The following is a 26994-nucleotide window of genomic DNA, read 5'->3' on the forward strand; positions in this document are numbered from 1 at the left end:
TTGTATTATAGTTATTTGACTAGCTTTGTCATTTTTATTATTATTCATCACAGACCTTATGAATTGAAAATTTAAAATTCTCCTGCAAAGGCTTATTATAAGTCCTTTATGAGATAAATGAGTTTTTGATTCTAATATGTACATTTTTTGTTCTACACTTTAATGTTTGACATGGTGATATGTCTTATAATCAGTAAGACAACTCTAATCACAACTGTAATCAGTGTGTCGTCTGGTTACTAGTCACTAGCCAGGTTGTCATGATGTACTTGCCTGTGTGTGAGTGTCCTGGCTTTCCAGACTGCCATCACTTCCTCTGAATTACAGGTATTCTTAGCCTGATACATTACATTAGTTTGTTATTTAAAGCATCTTCAAGAAAATAATGAAACACAGACATTACTATGTACGAACAAGTCACATTGTAAAGAAAAAGTGCAGTAGGACCTAAGTTTGATGTTATCAAGGTAGTATTCATCATTGTGGCCACAATTCTTTATTTCTTGCAAAACAATCAAATGTTTTTATAAAGAAGATACCCCCAAGTATCTGAAGATACATTACATTTTGCTAACAAGCTGTGTGCACAGGATTGCCTGTTTGTTACATGATCGACTGAAGGCAGGAGAAATGGAATAGATGGGAGGAATTTCAAAGTGATAGCAGCATGACCGATTCACCTGTTGCAAAGGACTGTTGTTAGGGTGTCACACATCAGTTTGTCAGACACTGTCTTTGAACAAGAGCTGCTTGTATTCCAGTCACATGCAGTGCGACTGAGGAAAGAAATAAAAAATTATGAGTTCAGTTTCCAGATGTGCCATTACCTTAGATGAAATTTCTGGAGACAGTGGTTGAGTGCCAGTGCTCTTAAGTGGTGCAGACTTTGTGAGGGAAAACTCAGACATTGTACGGTAAATCCTTTCTGTAGCTCTGGCTATACTGTCAATAAAAAGATGAAAGCAAAAAAGAAAAGAAAACTCAGACATTATAGATACTGACTCAAAACATGATGGAGAGCTGGGCTCTGAATATAAAGATGTTTTAGGAATACTTTAGCCAATTTATTTTAGTTGTTCTCTATATATGTACAACAGTGATATAAGCTGAAAACCTATGTCTAAGTATGTGTAAAAAAACTTGCAGCACACTAATGTAAAATTAAAAATTTGTAATAAAAAAGAAGTATTACATCATCATTACATTGACCTCAATTTTTTCTGTTAGTGACATAAAATATTGGTTCATTTTGCCAATATTGTTGTTTTAGATTTTTGAAATGCAATATCTGAATATGAATAAGGTCCCTGATTCACTTCAAACATAATTTCATCCCTGATACAGGCATCGGCCCACAGTGTCCACGTCATTATGGATGAAATGAGACATTCACATGGACTACCGAGTCCGATGGAGGCAAAGGGACAGCTTTTCTCTCAAGGGGAGCAAAAGCCTTGGCCCTTGCTGTGACCGGCCTTTATTGGGTTTCTTGGCACATTACATGATGGTCCTCATTTACCATGCACAGGTTCGATTTAGGTGGTTACCTTTTACAGAAAACAAAGGAGCCAATGTCGATAATCATATCACAGAAGAGGGATATTTGCAAATGAAAAGGGAAAAGTAGTTGAACTGGTTACACTTGTCCTTGGAAGGTTTAGTGTGGATTTTAGGAAATTATAGTAAACATTTGCTGCCTCAATTTAGGGTGAGGGAGTTTTTAGCAAAAAGCAAGTCTCAAAGTGGCCTAGGCACATTGCAGGCTTGATTCCCCACGGGAGAACCTATCTGTGGGCTTGGGTCCTGTGCGTCTCCAAGTGGGAGCTGGGCCCACACCACGCAGAACGGTCTCCTACACATCCCCTTGTTAAAAATTGAAAAAGTAGGATGGCTGGGGTGGGAGGGAGTGGTGGGGAAAAAATTTTTCAAGAAGCAGGTTATAATACTGGTTGGTGCTCACCTGGCAGACACCTGTCACAAAGTATAGCAACCCATTGGTCAGTGCCAGTGTTATTTAGTGACTCTGAAACAGGGTGTCAAACTCATTGTCGGCGGCGTGGCGGGGGCACATCAGCCTCGAGGTTGCCTTCAAAGGGCCAAATGTAGTTTTAGGACTGTATAAATGTAAATACTCTTAACAGTTAAGGGAGAGCTCAGTGCTGCCACTGGGTAGAAACGAGGTGCCTGGGTAGAAATGAGGTGCCGAGCCAGATAAAACAAGGTGGAGGGCTGGATTTGGCCCTTGGGCATTGTGTTTGCCACCTGTGCTCTAAAACTAAACAGTTAACAGAGATACCCACTTGATTAGGGTAATTAACATAGAAATCAGAAAGAGAATTCAAAGTGAAAAGGGACTCTTCACAACCAAATGCTTGTAGTAGAATCAGCGATAAGTTGTCTTTATTTATCTGGTCCAACTTATTTTCCATAATATTTAGGCGTGCAATGGAAGACAGATGGGGCACTACACTTAGTGGCTTTGTTGAGATCTTTTCCAACTCTAAAATTCTATAATCCTGTTGTTTTTGACAAGTGTAATAGTTGGTAAATTATCTGTGTTCTTTTACCATTTGTCCATCGCAGACCATGAATCGACCTTCTAAAATTACATTTATTCCTTGTATATTAAAGTATGTCTATGTTTATCCTTTTTGTTTTTTATAAAATTTTTCTAAAAGTTTTTTTAATGATAGTTTTGTCAGTTTCATTGTAAAACCCTAAATTTTCAAAAGAAAATTTTAAATTGTTACTTTTAAATTTAGATGTTATGCATGCTTATTGGGGAAAATAGAAAATTTAGGTAAACAAAAAAGTAAAATTTCATAATTTTATCAGCCAGAAGTAACTGCAGTTAACACTTGCATATGTACATTCTTCTAGCGACAAAAGGATAAATAGGTAGGTAAGTAGATAGATAGATAAATGAACATTTTTTAAACAGAGGGGTCATAATGTTTATAATTTTTATGTCTTTTTCTGAGAAATGTTATGCTGTTTTAGGTCTAATGGGAGTACAGATATATTGTGAGGTTTCTTTTTTTTTTATTTTTGCAGTCATGCAGTAATACAGAAAATAGATCTTACTATTATTGAATAAAGATGTTGGCTTTTTTGTGTTAAGGCAGTAATCAAGTCTACATAATGTGGCAGACTGACAACTAAGAGTAATCTTATTTTAAGATTCAATAGTCGGTACATCCAATTTAAATAATTATTAGGATGAAGTTGTTTTGATGCTAACTTGATTCTGAACTTTTAAGTAAGTACTTCTTTCAGAATTTGAATTACTAATTTCATGTGGATTCTCTCTTGTCAGCCTGAAGACAAAGGATAAACAAATTGATAGGAATTTTAGATTTTTATACCATTTCTTGCTAGATGATTTCCAGGAGTTTGAGAGACTTATCCAAATTTCTGTAAATTAACTTATTGTTCTTCTTAATCAAGAAGAGAGAGCTTTTGTTCCCCAAGTTTTGGCAAGGAGAAAAAATTGCATTTTCATTGTGTGCTGAATTACAAGAAAAGATGCTTTTGATTATGACCCCAGAGGGGAAGCTTTATCTTCATGCAGAGATGAATAGTAGTCATGCTTTTCCTTGGAAGAACCTTTACATCATTACTTTTTTAAGAAAATACTTGTTCTTTTTAGTTCTAGGCAAAACAAGTTAAAAAGAGACATTGTTTTTTTTTTTTTGGCATTACTGGAAAAACTTGAATAAGCTCTATAGAGTAGATAATATATCAATATTCAATTTCCTCATTTTGATAATTTTATCGTGGCCATGTGAATGAGTCTACCCATTCTTACATGCACACTGCAGGGCTAATGGGGCGCAATGGCTGCAACTCACCCTCGGGTTAGAAATGTAATGTTTGTGAACATATGCTCTCTGTATGTGTGTGCACACACTCACATATGTACAGAGTGATAATACAAATGTGACAAGATATGAATAATTGGAAAATCTGGGGGAATGATAACGAGTCATTTTTTTTGTAGATTTGACATTATTCAAATTTTAAAAATTTTGAAAAGAGTGCTTGTTCATAATCAAAGGAGTTTGTATATACTAGGGGATTTTATAAAGGAAAGATTTATATTTATGATTTATTGACCCAAAAAAGTGGTAGCCAGAGGTGTGCATGACATGGTGAATATGGTTTTTATTTATTTCAGTCAGTCCAGGCCCAGCCCAGCATGGTTGTCCCTCTGTGGTGTGAGAGCGCATGGGCTCGTGCAGTGGGGACTGCGATTTCAGCGCTCACAGAGACCAGACAATTTCACTCTTTGGTAACCACGAACCTTCTCGTCGATGCCAAGGGTTGGTCATAAAGGAACCTGAGTCAGATAAGGTGTGAACGAATACATTTTAACTTTTCACAGTTTCTGGCCTGCTGAGTTTGTAGCAAGCAACTTTGTGTAGGAAGTCCAATATAAGCACAGGCACAGAGTACAAGGCACCTGGACAGAAAGACCAATTAACCATTGGCCATGAGTTTAATATGTTTTGGTACAACTTTTTCTTCACTTTTAGTAGTTTTGGATGTGCTCTCTCTCCAGAATTCTTAAGAGCAAGAGAGCACAAGACAAAAATGTGAAGAAATCATGATTATCATTTGTTGGGAAATTTAAGTAAATTCCAGCCTTTCTGAAATTCTGAGAAAATTGAAGAATGATGGGGAAATCTTAAGGGAAAAGGTGCCATGGTTATATTCACCTAAGGAATATTGAGGTACTGGTACTGTCAGCCTGTTGGTAAATCCAAGCTGAATGTATAGCTTACTGAGAAGATGGGGAAACACTACCTTTATCGTCAGAGTAGCCTCTTAGAGCCAAAAGAGCAAAGTTGAGATGTGTATTGAGATTCTGAAGTTTGGTTTCAGACCAGTCTTTCAGTGCTGGTCTTGGTTAGGATTGGGTAAGCCTCATGGTTCAGAATCAGTGGATACTGTGAGGTAGGGGTTTTGAGATGAGGGGTTGGTTCAGAGTCTTGTGGGTGTGCCCTCTGATGCCTTCTCCTGAAAATCCGATGGATCTGTTAGGAAGTTTTTGACTTAACTGTTATCTTTCTGGATAAGAGTCTGCTGGATTGGTAAAGTTATATTGATGAAACAGTGGATGGTAAAGTCTTATTATTGCAGGCAGTGTGGTGTGCATTTTCTACAAATGCCGCTGAAGTGCTAAGAGTGTTATGTTGGTCAGTCCACAGGCAAACCCATTTTAGAAAGGTGGAAATGAAAGGTCAAAGCAGTGAAATAAGTTGCATGGGATGCAGCGATATAAGGGTTGGAGCCCCGGTCTGGTTCTGTTTTGAACCTCAGGGCCCAAGGTCATTCTCCTGACTGATAGTGATGCTGTGGCCAAGCCGGCTTGCTCTTAACATTTTTGAAAGAGTAGAAATTGCAGTTCTTTGGATTTGGTTTCCATTGGAAACCAAAAATGGATTGGTTTCCTTAGACCCCCAAGGTAAGACCCCAAGTCAAAAATTTGAGTGGAAGTGGTTAATTTAGAAGGTGAAGGAACCACTTCAGGGAGTGGGGAAGTGAGGCAGGAAAGAGAAGACAGCATTTACAGGAGCATGTTTTCAAACCAGACATTACTTTAAGCAACTGGAGTTTAATTCACCTGGGAATTGGAAGCTGGTTTAAAACACTCACCTGAATTATTCCACCCAAGGGTCATGAGGCAAAGGGACCAGCCATTTGGTTGGGGGCTGCTCTCTGCTGCTTCCAGCCTTCCATGCTGGCAACAGAGCAGACCCGAGCAGCGAGAGGACACCTCAGACAAAGGCACTGCAGTTGGAAGTCAAGCCTGATACACTGAGGTGCCAAGAGCAAGGGCATAGGGATAGGGCACCAAAGGGATCTGCCAAGGCAGCGATTCCAACTGAAGACAGTTGGAGTCCTGAAGACAGGACAATGGTTTGGTTTTCCATATGCCTTATTAACACAAATGGAGCGCTGTAGGCTTTTGCCTGTCTCTCTTGCCCAAAGAGAACATAGGAATGTATGTGGGCGTTCCAGAACTCTTTGCCCCTTTGTGCACCTGCCTGCTGGCCAAGCGGGCTGGCCTGTTGCTTGCAGGAAGAGAAAAGGTGAGGATGCCTGGGGTTGTTGAAGAAGTGGCAGACAAGCAGATGTTGGGGGTGGGGGCAGGGGAGAAGGGGACAGAGTATCCAGAAAGCTCTAAGACAAAAATGGTTCTACAAACTGATGAAAGAAAATGTGCTTTTTGGTGAGAAACAGTTTACTTTTTCATCTTTTGTGATAATAAACCAAAGTGAGAAATAATTCCTCATCAAACTGAAGTTTATCAACTTACCAAAGAATAGTATCTTGGCCTTAGGCAGAAAATCACAAGCACAGAACTACCCATAGTTCTTTGATTGTCAGTTACATATTTTTATTACCCTGCTTCGTGTCTCCTTAACAGAGATTAGAGCACTGTTAGTGGGCCTTGTGGTGTACGTAGACATATCTCCCACTTCTGGAGATACTCTGCTGTGGGTGGTAGAAAGAACCTGCTGGTCTTTTTTTTAGAAAGTCCTTAAAGAAGTACCTTATTAATAGTTTCCAGTATGCTGTGACTTTTAACCCTCCTTGGCCATCATTTGGAGGGAGGGGGGAAGCCAGCCTTCTATTTGGCACATCTAATGATAATTATTTTAAAACATTTTTTTTTTACACAGAATTGCTTCTTTATGCTTAAGAATTAGAAAGGGGTATTTTGAAGCATACTTATCTGTACTGTTTGGTTTGTACTGATGTATGGACCTTAAATATTCCTTATATGTATTTGCTGAAATTTCTCATGGACTTATTTCAGATGACTTTTCTCTGTTCCTATACAGCTGTAGCTTAGCATGATTTTTTTCTGTGATGTTCATTATGTGCCCTGTCAGGCAAATGAGAATCAGTTTCTCGCTGCTGGAGTGGGAGATTGCAGACAAAGTAAGGCAAAAACTTTGTGTGTTACTAGATTAGAACTGGAGACCTTCATATGAACTGATGTTTAGCTTATTATAGATTGAGGTGGATACAGAAATACTGATAGATTTGTGCAGATGATAAGTTAGCCAGTTTACATACATGTGTTTCCTCCCTCTGTGAGCTGCCAGGGCCAAGCAGCAAGGGCACCACAGTGGCACCAAGCACACCTAGTGTGCTGACCTTGGTTTCTGACGGCATTCTCCAGTATAAGGAACCAGTGCTTCTTGGAGAAATGGCTGATTCCATGCCTGGGGCAGGAAGCAAGAAGTGCTAGAAAAAGAAAGAGAGACAGAGAGAGGAGTGGGAAATGGAAAGGAAGGAGAAGAGAAAACAAAAACCTGACAACCACTGCCTCAACCAGGAGATAACGGCCACAGCAATGCTGTGTTGACAGCGTGCTTTCTTGATGCGTGGTGATGGGAGTCACACTTCACCTCTGTGGTCCTCCTCCCCCGAACGCAGTGACGGTAGTCCAGTTGTGAGAGAACGTTGGACTCCACTGAGGGCCACTCTACAAAATGCCTGACTAGCACTTGTAGAAACCGTCAAGGTCGTCAAACAAGCAGTGTCTGAGAAACTCTCACAGTCTAGAGGGGCCTAAGGAAATGTGACGACTAAATGTAATGTATCCTGGATGGGATCCTGGGACAGAAAAAGGACACTAGGTAAAGCATGAAGACTGAATAAATGCAAATAAAGTGTGATGTTTAGTTAATAATAGTATATTACTGTTGCTTCACTGGTTGTAATTAATGTATCAGGCATTAGTCGGATGTGGGATGTTAACAATGTAAGTAAATAGGTGTGGGGCATTGGGAACTCTCTCTACTATCTTTGCTATTTTTCTGCATTTTTTTATTCTAAAATAAGTTTATTTAAAGAAAGCATATTACAATATTATAATAAAGAGGGACATTGGTGTGAAAATATTTAAAGAATGTGTTGAATATTGGAAAACCAAAGTCATCAAAATGCTATTATCTTATGTAGCAAATTGGACACTATTTATGGGTTGTAGTAAATTTAGTTATTAAATATTCTTTTATTTAGTATTAGATGTTACATTTAGTTACATAGATTAATAAACCCTGTTTTAATGCATTCTATAAAATGCATTTTATATATATTAAAATTTAATAAATGCAGCATGAGAGAATTGTTTTCCTCCCTGTTGTCTTATTTTTTAAATCAGTATTGCTTTTTTGTGCTAATATTTTTACTTTTTTTTGATTAAAGGACATTTTTTTCTTTTTTAAAAGTATATTTTATTGATTATGCTATTACAGTTGTCCCATTTTCCCCCTTCACTCCCCTCCACCCTGCCCACCCCCTCCCACCCACATTCCTCCCCTTCAGTTCATGTCCATGTGTCATGTTCTTTAGCTTCTACATTTCCCATACAATTCTTGCCCTCCCCCTGTCTATTTTCTACCTATTGTCTGTGCTACTTATTCTCTATATCTTTTCCCCCTCTCTCCTCCTCCCACTTCCCTGTTGCTAACCCTCCATGTGATCTCCATTTCTGTGGTTCTGTTCCTGTTCTAGTTGTTTGCTTAGTTTGCTTTTGTTTTAGGTATGGTTGTTACTAACTGTGAGTTTGATGTCTTTTTTTTACTGTTCATATTTTTTATCTTCATTTTCTTAGATGTCCCTTTAACATAAGATAAGTCCCTTAAAAGTCCCTTTAAGGGCTTGGTGATGATGAACTCCTTGAACTTGACCTTATCTGAGAAGCACTTTATCTGCCTTTCCATTCTAAATGAAAGCTTTGCTGGATAGAGTAATCTTGTATGTAGGTCCATGCCTTTCATGACTTGGAATACTTCTTTCCAGGCCCTTCTTGCCTGCAAGGTCTCTTCTGAGAAATCAGCTGACAGTGTGATGGGAACTCCTTTGTAGGTAACTGTCCCCTTATCTCTTGCTGCTTCTAGAATTCTCTCCTTCATTTTTACCTTGGGTAATGTAATGATGATGTGCCTTGGCGTGTTCCTCCTGGGTCCAACCTCTTTGGGACTCTCTGAGCTTCCTGGACTTCCTGGAAGTCTATTTTCTTTGCCAGATTTGGGAAGTTCTCCTTTATTATTTGTTCAAATAACTTTTCCACTTGTTTTTCCTCTTCTTCTGGTACCCCTATAATTCAGATGTTGGAACGTTTAAAGATGTCCTGGAGGTCCCTAAGCCTCTCCTCATTTTTTTGAATTCTTGTTTCTTCATTCTTTTCTGTTTGGTTGTTCCTTTCCTCCTTCTGGTCTTTTCCATTGATTTGGAACCCAGTTTTCTTTCCATCACTATTGGTTCCCTGTGCATTTTCCTTCATTTCTCTTATCATAACCTGCATTTGTTTATCTAATTTATGACCAAAGTCAACCAATTCTGTGAGCATCCTGATCACCAGTGCTTTGAACTGTGCATCTGATAGGTTGGCTATCTCTTAGTCACTTAAAAAAACTGGCTCTGGGGCTTTTAACTCTGTTTGAGCCATCATTTTTATTTTATTTTATTTTTTTTCCTTTGGTCTGATTGCGCCTGTTACATATGAGGGGCAGAGCCTTAGGTGTTCACCAGGGCGGCGTACCAGAGTCGCTGGGTTGTGACGCTGTGTGTGGGGGCGGGGTCTGAGAGGGAACAATGGCTCCTGTTCCGCTCTCTCTAGGACTTCAGTCTCCTTTGCTGCGTCCCACAAGCAGATTGGGCCCTTCTGGTGCTGGCTCCCGGGCAGGTGGGCTTGAGTACTTTCTCGGACTCTGTGGGTTTCCCCAAGGAGTCTCCTGTGAGGCTGAGAGAATCTCCTGGCCTCAACTCCCACAGGTGTTTTCAATCAGTGCCTTTAGGCTTTGTTTCCCGGCGCTGGGTCCCTGGGTTGCACGGTCTGTGGCGCTGCCTGTTTTCGCTTAGTTTGTCAGCATGCGAATGTGTGGCTGCGGACAGCCAGCTGCCTTGTGTGCCTCACTGGGTTTGCTTGTTGCCTCCCACGCCCAGGGTCTGCCACCGGTCTGTCAGCTGCCCCTGCGCTTCTAGGGTCCGCCAACTGCTGTCTGCCCCCTGCGTGCCCGCATCTGCCAGCCACCGCTTTTTCCTGCTGGGACCCCTCAACCCCTTTCTGTAGGCCTCCAACTCCACCCCTCCTTACCGGTCTGGATATATGGTAGTCAGACTTCCGTTCAGTTCATTTCTCTCTGTTCTGGTTGTTTTTTGTTTGTAAATTTTTGTTGTCCTTAGTTTTGGTTGCCGAGGAGGCACAGTGCAACTACCTATGCCTCCATCTTGGCCGTAAGTCAAGATTCATATTTTTTACTTTATGGAATGATTTCACTTCAGAGGTTGTGACACAGCTTTTACATCAGCATTCCTCATCCTCTTCAGTCAGCATGTTTTTATTAGTGAATGTAGACTTTCAAAAGTAATTTGAATAGTGATCCTCTAAGAACAGTGTGAAAGTACAAATAGTTTTATCTTTTCTTCAGTATTATTGCCAAAGAATATTTGCTGTTAAATAACAAGGTTTTCTTTTACTCTCAGGCAGTTCATGTTGGCAACTTTGGAGTTTTTTTATGCTTTCTGTTGGTTAATATGATCTTTATAATAGCTTTTGGTTGTTGTTTTATAATTCGTCATTTTTCAACATTCTGAGTCAATCCTAGGTGGCAAATATTTTTGGTTTTACAGAGTTCATGGACTGCCATGATGTAAAGATCCTTTGTACAATTACTTTGAGCCCTTCAATTTTCTTTATCAGGAAAGTTTTAGAATTCCATAGTGGGTTATTACTTGTGTATCTGAAGTACTTATAGAATTTGAAAGTTCCGTCCAGGGTCCTTACTTTCCAAATCATATCTTCATGTCATGGCTTGTAGCCGTGTCTGATCATCACCCAAGGTTCGGGTACAATGACTAGTGTTGAGAGTTTGATTGGCATGACATGGTAATATCATGTCATAATTGCCTATGGTTGAATTTTATAAACTGTGTTTTCCCTTTTTACTTTATCTTATTTTTTAAGTTTTTATTTATTGATTTTAGTGGGTGGGGGTGGAGAGAGAGAGAGAGAGAGAGAGAGATCGAGAGGTTTGTTGTTCTGCTTATTTATGCATTCATTGGTTGATTCCTGTGTGTGTTTTGAACTCTGCATCAGATAGGTTGTCTCTCTCCCTGTTGCTTAACTCTTTTTTCTGAAGTTTTGCTCTGTTCTTTCATTTGGGCCATATTTCTTTGTCTCAGTGCATTTCTTTGTCCCTGGTATGTTGTAAGGAGCAGAGCCTTAGGTATTCACCTGGGCGAGGCAAACCTCTTTGCTGCATTTTGGCACTGCCTGTGGTGGAGTGGTCAGAGAGGGAGCAGTGCTGCTTGCCCAGTCTGCTTTAGCCCTCCTTTCCAATGAACTCTCCTGTGAGACTGGGAGTTTCTCCTGCCTTTGCAACACCCATGGGATTTTACAGCGAGAGGTTTTGAGTCTTTAGTTTCCCAGTCAGCCAGCTCCTGCCTTGCCCATGCAGTCCATTGCCTCGCGGCAGGTCCTCTCTGCCCCTCCTATTGGTCTGGTTGAATGTTTCTTTATCTCCTTGGTTGTCAGAGTTCCATGCAGTTTGATTTTCTCGCAGTTCTGCTTATTTGTTGTTTTTAAATTGTTTGCTATCCTTCTTTTGATTGTGCGAGGAAGTGCAGTGTTTCTACCTGCGCCTCCGTCTTCGCCGGAGCTCCACTACTTTTGATTTTAAATCAGAGGAACAGATGTTATGAAGGTTCCTTGGAGACCTAACTTAGAACCTGGGAAAAAGGCACATTAGGATAAAATAAAAACATTTTCAAGTTAGAAGGTACCTCAGGAAGTCATTAAATATGGTAGCTTCATGTCACAGGTAGGGAAATGGAGACTCAGAGAGGTGATGTGACTAAATTTAAGTCATTCTTCAGTGAATAGAGTTGAAACCAATAAATCTCAGCCCAGGTTTTTCCCCATTGTAATGTGAGTTATATCAGAACTTTTGTATTGGGCACCATTGTTTCCTTTATCAGTAGCATTTTAATGGAGTTGTTCAAAATATCAGTTAGACATAGAATGACCATTTGTTCTGGTTTCCCTGAGATAGGCTGGCTTCCATTTCTTTCCTTGGCATCGTTGTTGATAGCACCCCATGTTACTCTCCAGAATGCCTGGGTTTAGGTGCTGCATCTTATGGTTGCCTTGCCAGGAGGACAGGCAGTGTTAATTTGCACGCCTTCTCTGTTCTCTTTACTCCCACACAGATGGTCACACTCTGGAGCATGGGCACATGTGAAATTGCTGACTCTGTGTGCTCCAGTTCATCTACCACATAACACATAAGTAGTACACATTGTTCTTGTGCCTCAGAGAGGTGAAAGCATAATAGGCCTCAGCTGCAGAGGCTTGTTTTTTTTTAGGTGATTTTGTAGAAGTCGATTGTAAAAACCTTTAAGATTTCATTGATGTGTGCTTAGGTATGCTTTTCTTGCCCTAGTAAGTACATTTTATTAGCCATTTATTATCTGTATGGGTAACAGCATGAATGAACATTTAAAAATATGTGCCAGAACATTAGATCATAAAGGCTGGAATTTTATGGCCTGAACTTGGACTTGATACTGGGTTTCTCTGGTTTGACAGTTGGTATTGGCCAGGCACCCCCCATTTGCAGAGCTGAATGTGCATTCTCAGGATGGGCAGCTGGGTAGATTATATAGAAGCTGGCCTGCTTGTGCAGAAGACATGCTAATCTCATTGTGAGCTTCCTTTCCAGCCTCCCAGGCCCTATTATCAAAGAAACTTGTAATCAAGTGAAGGCTTCTTGGGTGGTAGAGGAAATTCTCATCCCTGAGATTTTCTTGTCTTTTAATTTGTTTCTTTTCATGGGCCTCCATGTTATAACCTGTTAATATGATTTCCTTATCTTTTAGTAGTTGGGTTTTATTTTTCAATTATTTACACTGCCAACAGTCTAAAGAGGAAAACAAAACGAAGCATTGTGACTTTGTCTCCTTGCCCATGTAACTTGAGAATTTAATTTTGTATCTAGTTTTGGCAGTGAAAATTTTGCTAATTAAAATAATTTTTCCTTAAATTAGACTCTCAGAGTTGTGTCTTCTTTTGTTTCTCCAATGTGTAAGTTAAGCATAAGCACAAATGTTTAATTATATCTGTAAATTCACCTAATGTCTTTGTATTTCTCTTCCTTAAAAAAACAACTCACAGTACTTTTCTTCACTTTTTATAAGGATTTAAAGTCATTGGTCTAAAAGGTATGCTTCTCTGTAATGTAGCAGTTCCCAACCCTTTTCCTGTTACACAGAAAATGTTAGTGTGTGTGTGTCAGAAAGAGGCGATGCTAGAGGCCAGAGGCACCTGCCATGGGCTTCAGAATTCTTTGGCTGTTCTAGGTCTTTTGTATCTCCATGTAAACTTTAAAATCAACTTGCCAGTTGCTTCCAAAAAAAAAATTCTGCTGGAATTTTGGTTGCAATTACATAGAATTTATAGCCCAATTTGGGGATCAACTGACATCAATATTAATCCAATTCAATGTGGTCTCGTTTGTATGTTTTAAAAGAATGACCTTAGATGCTGTGAAAATGGTTGGAGGCTAGAGGTGGTGGGAGAGTGGAAGTGGGGAGACCAGTAAGGTTTTTGTAATGATCTCTTCCAGGGTTTATGGTGGAGTGAATCAGAATAATAACAGTGAAGGTTGAAATGGGGAGGCATATATTTTGGAGGTAGGATTGGTTTGGATACAGTAAGCAAGGAAAAGCTCAACATCAAGGATGAATCCTAAATTTTTGGCTTCAGCAACTGGGTGAATGGTGATCCTGCCTGGTTGCTTTCATTTTCTTAATGGAGTTGAGGCCAGTTTACCAGCTGAGAATGGGCTAGGATGGCAGGTAGGCAATTTAAGAAAGTCTTTTTGAGAGAGAAAAACAGAAGTGTTGTAGGATCCTCTGGTAGTGAGGGTTGCCCATTGGAGATTTGTGGTCAAGAATTTTAAATGAGATTAGTCTGGTGATAAGTCAGATAAATAGGTGTTTGTTTGCATGTTAATTGCTGGTGTACAGCTCAGATTAGGCAGCTAACTGGCATTAGCCATGGTTCCCACATTGACTACAGGGGACAGTGCGGGGTAATAGAAGGAAATCAGACAAATCTGATTTTGGATTGCAACCAGAGTTAAAATTAAGATACATGTAATAGATGCTTCTTTGGAATTCTTTTTGCTCCACTGAGAAAAATTTCAAATATATATCTTTAAAAAATGTTTAAGTTTCAGATATAACCTAGTGCAAATGTTTGGCAATGAAAGAAGACATGCTAATACATTTTCTTATCCTTTAATAGACCCTTTTAAAAACCATTAAAGAATAGGTATTTATTTTGTACACCTGGAGACTGAGAAGGAAAGGACCCACAAACCCAGTAGAAAAGTGGGCAAAAGTCATGAGCAGTTTGATGAAAGAGAAATGCTAATTACATCCATTTCTCACCTGGTGAGGTTGGCAAAAATCTTAACATTTGCTAATATACTCTGCTGGAAGGCCGTGGGGAAAACACACACCTATTAACTGGTTACATTGCTACATGATACAGTCCCTAAGGAGAGAAATCTGATGAGATCAACCAAAAGTACTGTTGTGTTTGCCTTTTACCCAGTATTCCGATGAGCTTGTCCTACAGATGCACCTGCACTGCACACATGCAAAAATGACCTATGCACAGGGCTGTGCATCAAGTCATTGTTTATAACAGCAAAGGACTAGAACCTATTCATGTTTTCATTACCTGGTGCTGGTTGATTAAACTACAGTATATCCACACAATGAAATACTGTGTGGCTATTAAAAAAGGAAAATTTCTCTGTTAACACGGAGAGATTTTCAGTATTTGCTTGGAAGTGAAAAGGCCAAAGTTCAGAACAGCATAGATAGCATTCTTTATTTTTCTAAAAGGGGAGGAAAGGATGTATTCTTGTATTTAGTTTTATATAAAGAAATGCCAGAAGAATAAACAAACTAATAAGTGATTACTTGTTGGAGACGAGGGGGAACAGGTTGGCTAGGGCCAGATTGAAAAGTGGGACTTCTCGGTGTACTTCTTTTTATGTCATTTTGACTTCCAACCATATAAAGGTATTAGGTTACTTTAAACAAAAAAGAGGTGCTTTAAAATAAGGTTTTGGAAATCATCACTGTCTTCATCAATGTCACTGTTATAAATTGGTCAATAAAGTTCAGTGATGCAGGCAGTAAGGTGAGACACATATATTAATGGGATTTTGTAATTTGGGGGCATCCAATTTGTTAGAAAAATTGCTAAATAAGATTATGTTTCTGGTCAAATTAAAACAAAACAGTATCTAAAGAAAACACCAAAGTAACTGAACAGTAACCTAAGTTGTAAGTATCTTTCTATAATTCAGTGATAGCTTTGTAATTTTTAAAAATCCTTATAATTGCTTTTGGAATATTGACACATTACACTTGTATTTTTTAAAAGGATTATTTATTTATTTTTAGATAGAGGGGATTGAGGAGAGAGAGGGAGAGAAACATCAGTGTGTGGTTGCCTCTCTCATGCCTTTTGCTGGAGACCTGGCCTGCAACCCAGGCATGTGCCCTGACTGGGAATCAAACTGGTGACCCTTTGTATTGCAGGCCAGTGCTCAGTCCACTGAGCCACACCATCCAGGGCTACACTTGGATTTTTAACTGTTAAAATGTGACATTTAATGAATTTGATGTTGTGACAAAATCTTTTTCTACTAATATACATTACTGTTTTGTATCTTATTATGTAGCCTTTTGTCTGGGAACATTTATGAACTTCAGGTTATTCCCGAAAGCTAAATGGTTCATCTTGTTTCATGTGGTAAATTTTGTTTGTTGACATTTTTTAGACAAAATATAGGAAATTTTGTTAGTCAGAATTTTTTAAAGAAAATATCTTTTGGGGTTTCAGAAGAGCTTAAACTGCGTGATACATGATGTCTATTCTTTGGATGAGTAAGACATTGCTCGAGAAATGTATCTTCACCTAAGATACTATGACATTGAGTCCCTGAGACGGATACACATCCATTGGATTCGTGCACCTCATAGTCAGTCTTACTTGTTCTACAGTGAGGGGTCAGTTCAGCCATGGCTTTGTGCTTGTTTGTTGAGTTAGTTTTCCTGGGCTGCAGTTTCCTCATTGATAAAATGTAATGATAGTTTGTTTTGTTTTGCCCTGTAATCTTCCTGGGTGATTCTAAAAAGCAAATGAGATGGTCGTATATTGTTAATGAATAGAAAGAATATATAAACTAAGTTGGTTTTTTGGTTTCCTCTCTTTTTAAGGACTTAGCATTTATTACTTGATAAACAAGTTCTTCCTGGTATTGTTCTCATATTTGAAGGTTTCTTCATTTTATCTTTTTCTAGATCTAGTGGAGAGCAGGGAAAGTCCTAGCCTTGCTTTGCCTGTGAGCCTTGTTGATGCCATCTGACAGAACCTCCCTGGCGAATGCATTGCCAGAGGTGGCGTTCTTAACTCTGTGGCTTAATAGCATTTTCTGCTACTACTGGTCGAAGCAACATGATGTAGTAGAAAGATGAGTTTCACATTCACTCTCCTGTTTTTTTCCTTAAATTTCTCCAAGCCACTGTCCATCTGTCAGATTGGGGTAAAACCTGGTGTGCCTGTAGGACTTAAAGGCCGTGTGTGCAAGCTAATTATCATGATTCTGGAAGTAGTTGCTCACGAAGTGGTCATTTCTGTCACTGTCATCATGGAGTGATTTTTTTTTGAACCTAGGATGTTTACTCTCCTAGTATGTTATTGTCAGCCTGCTGCTAACGTTTTGGCATAACTTTTGCTTACCCTGCAGAACGGAGTACTGAAAGGGGGGATTGAGGCGGGGTTTGTGGGGACCACAGCATTTATTCAAGTCCCGTTGTCTGGTGGGCATTGTGCCCACGCCATCACCCCTCTGGTGAACTGTCCTGAAGGAGTTTGTTCTTTCAGTTGGCTGTTTCCAACCATGTTCAAATTAATGCCACAATTATGAGAAGGAATGGGGAGTAACTACAAGATCATAGAAAAATCTCACTTGTAAGTAATCTTTAATCCACAGGATTTTTATCACAGATGTTTGCATTTTTCTTACCGACAGTACCCTGTGTACTTGCCATGCTGAACAAATACAGGTTCTGATGAATTTGCACCCTGGTGTCATAGAAACAGTGGAAATCAAAGATTAAAATAGAGCTCGATAGTGACCAGGTTTCCTAGGCCAAATTGAAGCATAGTGCTAAGGCAATTATTCAGGTAATTGAGACTCAAATGTGTTTTATGAAAATGGAGCTGACATTTATCGAACACTTATTATGTGCCAATCTGTATGCTAAACATTCTATGTGTTCTGTTGACTAACGTTAAAAGTATCTCTATGAACCACAGGTGTTATTATCCTGACTTTATAGGTGAGGCTGTTGAGACTTGGAAAGAGTAAGCAACTTGCCCAAAGTTATAAGTGAAAGAAACCTAACTGAAACTTTAATTTTGAAGCTAAAATTTGTGCTTTCTCCCTCTGGTCAGTATTACCAATCATACCTTTGCCAGAGGTATTTGGCACGTTACTTTTCCACTTTGTGGGTAAAATCTTGACTATAATGGAACGAAATGAGATACCATAGAGTAGTATGTAAAAACAGTGTTTACCTTTGTCCAAGAAGATGTGCTACACTTTTGGTCAGAATGACAAAAGTGAAATACCAGTATTTTAGGAAGACCAGCAAGGCCAAAGACCAACAACCTACCAACCAACAAAACCAGCTGAAACCTGGAGCTTATAGTAGGTCCAAATGGTATGGAACACTAATTGTGGTTGACCTACTAGAATCTTCCTGAACAGAGGTTGGAAGTTTTATAGACTTCAAGAAGCTTTTATTTTTATTTTTTTAATTTATTTATTTTTAGAGAGGGAGAAAAATATCAATGTGTGGTTGCCTCTCAAGTACCCCCTACTGGGAGCTTGGCCTGCAACCCAGGCATGTGCCCTAGACTGGGAATCGAACCAGCAACCCTTTGGTTTGCAGGCTGGCACTCGATCCACTGAGCCACACCAAACAGAAGTTATTTCTACTTGTTTTTTTGTTTGTTTGATTTTTGGGTTTTGTTTTTTTTCTGATAAGGCTTTCTCATATGTATTTAATCTGGATAATAATAGCTTAGGGAGCACAATATGAACAACCTTCCATAGGGAGCTATGACTTTTATGTATCAGACCTCATATTTATCCAGCTTCTTAAAGCCTGGCTTAACAGAACGCTCCAACTGAAACAGAGAAGCTGCAGTTTACTCTGAAAACATGCTTTGTCTAAGAATTAAAAGCTTCTTGCTGTGTAGATTTATGTATGCTTCGACCTAGGTAGACTAGAGTGAGTCATTATTTTCTCTTGTGGAAGAGTTTTGTAAGTATATTAAAGGAATTATTTTTATCTCCAAAGCATATTAAAATGTTCTAAGAATTCAGAAATACTACTTACTTCTATTCACAAGGAAGAGATCTGAGAATGATAATTTTAGTACCACTGACTGTTATGCCCCCATAGTCCAAGTCTCTGTAAAATCCTACTTGTGAAATTGTTCACTTAATTTCAGGAACGTGGCTTCTGAGTAGAATATAGTAAGTACACAACTTTGAAAAGTAATGAACAGTTCTGTCTGGTAGTTTTAATTGTATTAGTGTCAGCACTTCATTTCCCAGTGGTGGCTAGAATTGGAGCAGCAGATATAGCAGATAATCCTGGAACTTCATTTTAGGTAAACTTTAAACCTCCCCAACTTTTTTTAAATTCTCACCCATGGATATGTTTTTATTAATTTTGGGGAGAGAGGAAGGCAGAGGGAAAGAGATAGAGAAACATGGGTCAGTTGCTTCCTATACACGCCCTGACCGGGACCCATCCCACAGCCTAGGTATGTGCCCTGACCAGGAATCAAACCTGTAATCTTTTGGTCTACAGGACGTTGCTCCAACCAACTGAGCCCCTTACACTACAAATAAAAAAATGACAACAGCCATTCAGTGTGAATAAATCAAAGTTATACTTATTTTTTTGGTTAAATACGAAAAAAATAGATCTTTTGGTCTGTTGCAGAATTTCAGTTAATTATGTGTGCCCTGAGATGAGAAAGGCTGAAAATCACTGGGACTGAGCAACAACAGTGCTTCTCAACGTTTTTTATTTTTGTCCCCACCCCACCCCCACCCCCACTAGTCTTTTTAGACAATTTTTCCTAATTGTCCCTCCAGGAAATTTTAATGCCACAAATGTAATGTATATGTAAATATGTGTCGTACATATACTGTGCTTTATACATAAAAAGAGTAAGATATTTTGGCCACGCCTGCCCCCAAGAACCAATTTCTACCCCCTAGGGGACAAAATTGTTCCTGTCAAAAACCCTTGAGTTAGAGGACTGGGATTAGGTGCTGGTCATGTGGCTCTGGGTCCTGGTAGGTATTACATTAGCTAGAGAAATGAAGTCAGCTTCTTGCTGATACCTCCAAATACACACATATGATTTTTTTTTAACAGGAAGGTTACAAAGCATCCCTACCATTCCAGCTAAGTAAGCAGAATGGCCAAGCTTGTCAACTAACCTAGTAATCTGTGATCAATTTACCAGGCGGCCCTCAAATCACCAGTACAAATAACTGGATTGTTAAAGGAAAATATTTGCAGTACATTAATGACATAAATCTAAGAGGTTTTTGCTATGCTACCTCAGGAAAAACAGATGGTAGAGGAGGTAGACAAAAACACACCTCAAAAGTTGCCTGCAATCTCCTCTTCCTGAGACTCAGTGGCACTGACCAGGCAGACCACACAGCTCCATGACTGCCTCAGTTCTCACTACCCTGCCTTCTACTCCAGCTCAGTTACTAACCGGAATGATAGCCAATCAGTACAGTGACTGATTGTCTGTCTAAATAGGTACTGCATGTTCTAAAATTCTTGTGGCACAGTGGTTGAAAATTGCTGCTCCATGCAGAAAAAGAATGGATGAGGGCATTGGTATAATTTGAGGAAAGAGAGGGAATGAAAGAGTTACATTAAAGGAGCTCCAGCTTTCTTTATAAAGTTGGAATAATTTATCACCAAGTTAAGGAATAACAAAGGTTGGGATTGGAAAGGTTTAGACTGACTCCGATCTAATGGGAATATAGGGTTGGCAGTGGGTCTAAGTCCTCCCTAGTGAGTGGCTGTGTGGGTCTTTCTCTTAGGAAAATAATAAAATTGGTAAAATTGGCTGTGGATCTCTTTAAGGCCTCCTGCTTTTCCCTCTTCCCTGCTGATAAAAACTATGTTTAGCTAGCGGTTTAGTGGGAAAGCTTGTTGTAAGTCAGTGTGCACTAAGGTGAGGATGGCCAATGAGAAATTAATGTTTTTCTTTTCAGGAGCACTTGGTGAACAGTGGACCGTCCTTGATGTGAGAGGGTAGTAGGGGCTTAGGTACTCTTGATAGGCTTGATCAGGGGTTCCCACCGGGGCCTGAAGGAATGATTGCACGGCAAAAACCATCTGCGGACGTAATAGAGTGTCTCACAAATGCATGCACTGCTGTTTTAAAAATGTGTGCATGTGCTGCCATCATGAATAAAATATAAACTAAAAGTATTACTGATTTTATAATGCTTCATTATCATTATGTATTTTGTCAAGCCACAAGTACTAAAAGTATTGCTACCACCATATGAGAATTTTTATTCTGAAAAGCCTGGGGACTATTGTGCAGCTATATCGGAGGGCCACTCTACTTGAGGTGTGATGGGAACCCCCACACGTGGGCCATTACACACGTGGACCACAGGCAGAGGGGCCCTGAACAGAGCTCCTGGAGTTCCAGGGTTTGGGTGGAAATCCTCTGAATAAAACTTTTGGTACAGAACTGTATTTATGGACTGTTACTACCTTTTTCTTCCCAGGAATCATAGGCAAACATTGCTTTCAAGTGATTTGTCAGAAGCAGTTATGAATGATTCATTGACACCACTTTAAATCTTTACAATTTTTAAGCTTTTTATCTATTAAAGTATCATTGGAAATATGATAGACGCCAGCATTTCCAGACCTGTCATTCTGCACCTGAGGACTCGTTCTCTGTTTTCTCCTTTTCCATGCTGGTGTGGTGACCGCTGCTTCTGAGTTGACCTTGCAAGCCCATGACATTCTATCTTTGGATATCTACAGAAATGCTTTTTTGATATTGATACACACATATCTTTTTAAAAATATATTTATTTGGTAGGAATTTATTTTGGTAAGAATAAGATGCTAAAGCCTTAAAACAGTCCTTGTAAAGAAACAATACATGCCCTCTATAATTTTGTTTGCTCTGCACAGATCAGCCAGAAACACACAGCACTGTAAGCCAGGTTGCATTGTAACAAATTCCATTTTTAGCACAGTGCAAATTAATTAAATTTTACTTTACTTTGCTTATAAAGGGATTATAAGCCACTTAGGAATTTAGCATCTCTTGTGAATCTCATTGCTAGATAGCAGTTTTTAAGACATGATTTGATCTTGGGCTGCCATGGGAAATTGAAAAGGCCGTGACTTTGTACCATTTGAATTCAGGTTTTATGTTGAGGGATTTATTTAAGATTTGGGGTTTTTCTTCATAATTATTGCTAACTTACAAAGATTTTTAAAAATAGCTTTATTGAAATCACTGTAGAATAAACCTCAATATTTGAAGCACACACTTGGAAGAGTTTTGACGTACATATGCAGCTGTGAAACCACCCCCACAATCAGAGTTTGCTTTTGCTGCTGTGTAACTCCTCCTTGCCTATCCCCAGCCCCCTCACAGGTAACCTGGTCTGCTGGTTTGCTTTCTGTCACTATAGATTAGTTCACCTTTTCTAGAATCTTATATAGATTGAACCATACCATCTTTGTTGTCTGGCAATATTAACATATATCCTTTTAGTTCCAGTTCAGACATCATAAGAGATATTCTGGAAGAAGAGGAAGCCTGGGAAGCATCACATAAGTGAGTTCTCATAATCAAAAAATAATCATGTACTTTGACCTGAGAAATTATAATTCTGTACAGTTGATTTTTAAACAAAAGAATATTTGTGCTTTCTGATTTAAGAAAGTGATAATTCATACCCATCAAGGTAAAGATTTGAAGTTTACTACTTGTTTCTGTATATTTCTGCTTAGAAATGGAATCCCAGTGTGATAACTCTGAATACTTGTCAAAAGTTGTTTTTCTGAAGACAGGTTATTCCAATAGGCGGTTAATAGTTTGGCCTTGAGCACTGGCTCCAGGGTCTTTAGAAACTTTTAATTCTTTTCTAGATGTTCCTAATCATAAGATGTTTAGTGTAGAATAAATGCAATTCTACTTCTCCTGTACCACCTTTGAATCAGTTTGGGAAATGAAACTGGTGGGGAGAAGGGGGCTATTCCAGGTCCCACTGATGGGTAAGGAGGAAATTAATGGTGCAAAAAAGAAGTATGTTTTCATTAGTCTCCAGCTGCAGGAGTGGTCTGTAGGGCAACAGGGCAGATTTACTCCACTATAATCTCATGATCACATACCTCAAATGAGCCCTCAGAATTGCCTAGCAGTTGTACTGTTTCTGTAACTTTTTCATTGTCCTGTTCTTCACAGGGATTATGTGAAAACTCAGTTCACTGTCTCCACCTCGCAGCTGAAGACCTTGTCCTTTATAGAGGAAAGTAGAGGTCATCATATAGGAACCTTCATCTTTTCCAGTATATAAATCTGCCTGTACTTACACATATTTAATCCTCATTCCCTCCTTTTATAGTAAATGGAGGTCCTGGCTCCTATTGGAGGCTCATCCTCCTTCCTCACGACTGCTCTCTTGTCAGGAACTTAGCTTTGTCCCTCCTGTCTTATATAGGCAACCTCTCCCTCTCAACTGTATTTTCTAATTGGGCATGCTCAAATCTTTCCCATCATAAAACCAACCAGCCACACAACTAACAGACAAAAACTTCTCACTCGACCTCTCATCTCATTTATTCTCATCCTGCAGCTCCCATTTTGTCTCTCCTTCCTTCCTTTTTTTTTTTTTTAATTGAGTGTATTTGAGTGACATTGGTTAATAAAACCATACAGGTTAATAAAATCATACAGGTTTCAAGTGTACTACTTAGTAAAACATCATCTGCATACTGTATCATGTGCTCACCACCCAAAGTCAAGTCTCTTTCCATTCCTATTTATCCCCTCTTTGCCCTCTTCTCTCGTCCCCCTACCCTCCTTGCCCTCTGGCCATCACCATACTGTTGTCCATGTCTGTGTGTCATAGAGAGAGAGATGATCTCTACTTACAGTCTCCATTCCCTAATCTCCCACTTGCTCTTCAGCATACCCAGCCAGTCTCATCATTCTGACATAGCTTTCACTCAAGTTATTGAAGACCTCCATGTTGCTAAATCCAGAGGACATTCTTTAGACCTTTATCTTCCTTGACTTATTAGCAGTGTTTGATTCTATTGACTTCTTCACCTTTCTTAAAACCCCCTCTTCTTTGACTTACGAGACACAGTACCCTGTTTTCCTGTTGTTCAAGGTTGATTGTTGATACTGGTAAAGATTGGTCTCCTAAAAAATTTATCTTTCCTACTTACTTGATGCCTCCTCTTAGATATTTCTAAGAAATACCTGACCGTATCTACTCTCCAACACCCCCTGAGAAAGTTTTTAAAACAAAATAAAAACAGGATCCTTTTCTGATGTTCCTTTTCAGCCAATTTTTTATGCCCTCCCCCAAAACTCATTCTTGACATCTTGTTCTCCAGTGCCTGTATGTTCAATCTACAACCTGTATTATAGATTTTACTTCCTTTTAAAAATTTTTATTTATTTTTAGAGAGAGGGGAAGGAATATATAGAGAGAAACAGCTGATTGGTTGCCTCTCTTATGCACCCTGACTGGGTATTGCAGGACCAAATCTGCAGTCAAGGCATGTGCACTGACTGGGAATCGAAACCAGTGACCTTTTGCTTTGTAGTGTGATACCCGACCAACTGAACTACACTGGTCAGGGCCAGATTTTACTTCTTAAATATCTCTGGAATCCATCAATTCTACCCCTTTCGTCACCCTAATTCATGTTACGATGTGTCTTGACTGTACAATAAATCGTGTCTTAATTTGTCTATCCACATTTTCTGGCTTCTTTACAACCTAATCTCTTTATTGCAGCTAGAGTGACCTTTTCAAAATGAAAGTCTAATCACTGTTACTCATCTCTCCACTTTAAAAGTAGTCAGTAGCTGCTTCTTCTTGTTAGGATCGAGAAGGGACTCTTCAATATACCTAGAAGGTCGTCTATGGTCTGGTCGTCTCCAGATTCATGTCTTACTACACACTTACGCATTTTTTTCTGCTCCAGTGATACAGAGGTCTTAGGTCTTGTCTTCGTGCCACGTTCTCTTCCACCACGGAGCCTTTGGACAGGCTTGACTCCCCACAGAGAGTGGTCTTCTCATCTTCCCCTAGTTCACCCCTACTCATCCTTCACATCTAAACTCGAGATGCACATCTTTTGGACATCTTCTGTGCCTTTTCCTCTGGATCACATCCTCCTGTTACAGGCCCTTACAGCACTGTGTCCTGTTTCAACACATTCACGTGACTGTTTGTCCATCTCCCTGCCATTCTGTAGGTTCAGCATTGTAGCTCCTGTCAACCCAGTTCTAACCCACAGTAAATACTTTACATATGTGATCTCATTTAAATAGCATAACAACACTGTGATGTGTGATTATCCGTGTTTTATAATGCGGTAACTGAAGCTCAACGGGGTAAATTTCCAAGTGATGAGTGATGGAGCTGAGAATCTAGCCTAATGTGTCAGGTCAGCACTTTCAACCATTAAGCTATATACACTACCTTTCCACAGGAGGGGTGTGCTATGTATGCTGTTTTCATTTTGTAGTTTCATAGCTGAATCCCTGAGAAAATGGAAAAATGTAGTGTGTCCATGGAGCACAGTGTGAGTGGGTTTGTCAGGCTATTGAGATGTTTGGTGGTTCAAACTAGTGCTTTATGAAAGTTTGAGATTTTTGCTGCATTACTTTCACCTAAACATTATTTAACTTTGAATTCTGGGAGAGGAGGTCACTCCTTAGCTAATTTTGTCCTCTTGTGTTGGGAATCTTCCTGACCAGTGGCTATGACAAGCTGTAGCCCAGAATTCCTGAGCCGAGTCCATTCTTGAAATGAAGACTTCTTAAAGTCATTACTACAAGAAAACTCTAAGCAAACAAACCCCATCAACTGATAGTAAATGTTAAAGCTGGAAGGATGTAAGTTCTCATCCAGTCCAGTCCCTTTATTTTGTGAAGAAGGAAGCTGGGCTCCAGAGAGGTAAATTGACGAGGTCAAGGTCCATGGAATCCAGGACTTCTGATTTCAGCTGAGAGCGCAACAGTTTAAATAAGCTTTTACCCAATGAACAAACAAACAAACAACGAAAGAACGAAAGAATGCCATAACGTAGCTTTAGAGGCAAAATCAGGAAAAGCCTCCGCAGTTTTACTTTTCAACAAAATGCAGCGGTTCTATGAGCAACTGTCTTATTCATAGGCATATTTCGTGCAACCACAAATGACATATTTGAGATACTAGTTCTAAGACATACATATTATGTCAGTTCCAACACATTCTCCTAATTCCATAAGTGTTTGAGAGGTTCTTCTAGCAATACAGTGCTCGATATAAAGCAGTAATTTCATAAGCAGCAAAAACCACTTATTTTCTACAGAGTGGTTTTGGGTTATGTCCATAAATACTGATTTGTCATATCATTTTTAGCTATAAGTTGTATGTACATTGAACAGAGTGAAAATGGGGAGAAAAAATGGTCCTGGTTTGTCATTTCATATTTCCAGATTTCAGTTTCTTTGTACATAAAACGTGGGAGTCTAGGTTCCTTCTCTCCTGGCCTGCTCCTCTCTCTCTGTCCCCTTTCTCAGTTAATGGTCGTGTAATAGTCCACCTTACTCAGGCCAGAAACAGTCTAGGAATCATTTTCAACTTTTCGCTCTCCCTTACCTCATGTGCAGTCAATTGCAAGTCCTATACAGAAGTGGTTGTCATACTTAAATATATACATCAAAATCAACTAGAAGACTTGATGAAACACAGATTAGTGCCCTCTACCCAATTCTAAAATTTTGATTCAGTAGTTTTGGGGTGCAGCCTAATAGTGTGCATTTTTAACATGCTCCCAGGTATTGCTGGTGCTGCTTCCAGCACCCCCCCCTTTGAGTATCATCACTATAGATTGCCTCTGTGTCTGTCAGCCCCTTCTGCCACAGCCTCCTGCAGGCCCTTTGCTCTCCTCCAGCTTTTAGCAGCAGCCATCCAACTGTTTTTCTGCCTCTAGTCATTATAGTTTATATTCTGCCACTGAGATCTAATATACATTATGTTCTCTCTGTCACACTTTAAAGTCCTTCAGGGACTCCGTAGCATCCAGGCTCTTCCTGTTATGGCCCTAGCTTACCTGCTGGCGCATGGAATTTCATTCCTTATGTATGAAACCTCTCCACCATTCTGTTGCAGCCAAACTGAACTACTCACAGTTACCTCCAAGAATCATGCCAGGTTGTCTCTGTGCCTTTGCACCTGCTCTTCTGCCCTCATTGCCTTTCCGTTTTCTTCATCTAGACAGGACTTGCCATCCCTTCTTCACAGCTCCACTAGAAGGCCTGCCTGTTCCTGCAGCACTCTGCACTTAATCCCTGACCACCCCTCCAGGGAGCATGCTCGTTGGACCTTGACTCCCAGGCATCTCGCACAATGCCTGGGTAGCCCACAGTGAGCACTCAGCAAGCATCTGTGGGACTGACTGTGTCAGTGTTTATTGGATCTGAATGAGCTTGGTATTAGGTTCCAGGCATTAGTGACGTGGTTACATGGCTTCAAGAACCTGAGTGGATAAGGGTTGTCACTTAGA

General features: G+C 39.6%; 1 protein-coding gene across 2 annotated transcripts in view; it reads left to right on the plus strand.

Moving 5' to 3' along the window:
- Nucleotides 1-26994, plus strand: part of RAD18 (RAD18 E3 ubiquitin protein ligase) — a 113680-nt gene that overhangs the window by 73716 nt on the left and 12970 nt on the right. The window contains exon 12 of one of the 2 annotated variants that reach the window (XM_028518897.2): nt 21974-22036. The exons of the other annotated variant lie outside the window; for it this stretch is intronic. Coding sequence (XP_028374698.1) covers nt 21974-22036 — 63 coding nt within the window. The remainder of the gene's footprint in view (nt 1-21973; nt 22037-26994) is intronic. 2 annotated transcript variants of the gene reach the window in all.

This window comes from Phyllostomus discolor, chromosome 7 (assembly GCF_004126475.2).
Source record: "Phyllostomus discolor isolate MPI-MPIP mPhyDis1 chromosome 7, mPhyDis1.pri.v3, whole genome shotgun sequence".
NCBI lineage: Eukaryota > Metazoa > Chordata > Mammalia > Chiroptera > Phyllostomidae > Phyllostomus > Phyllostomus discolor.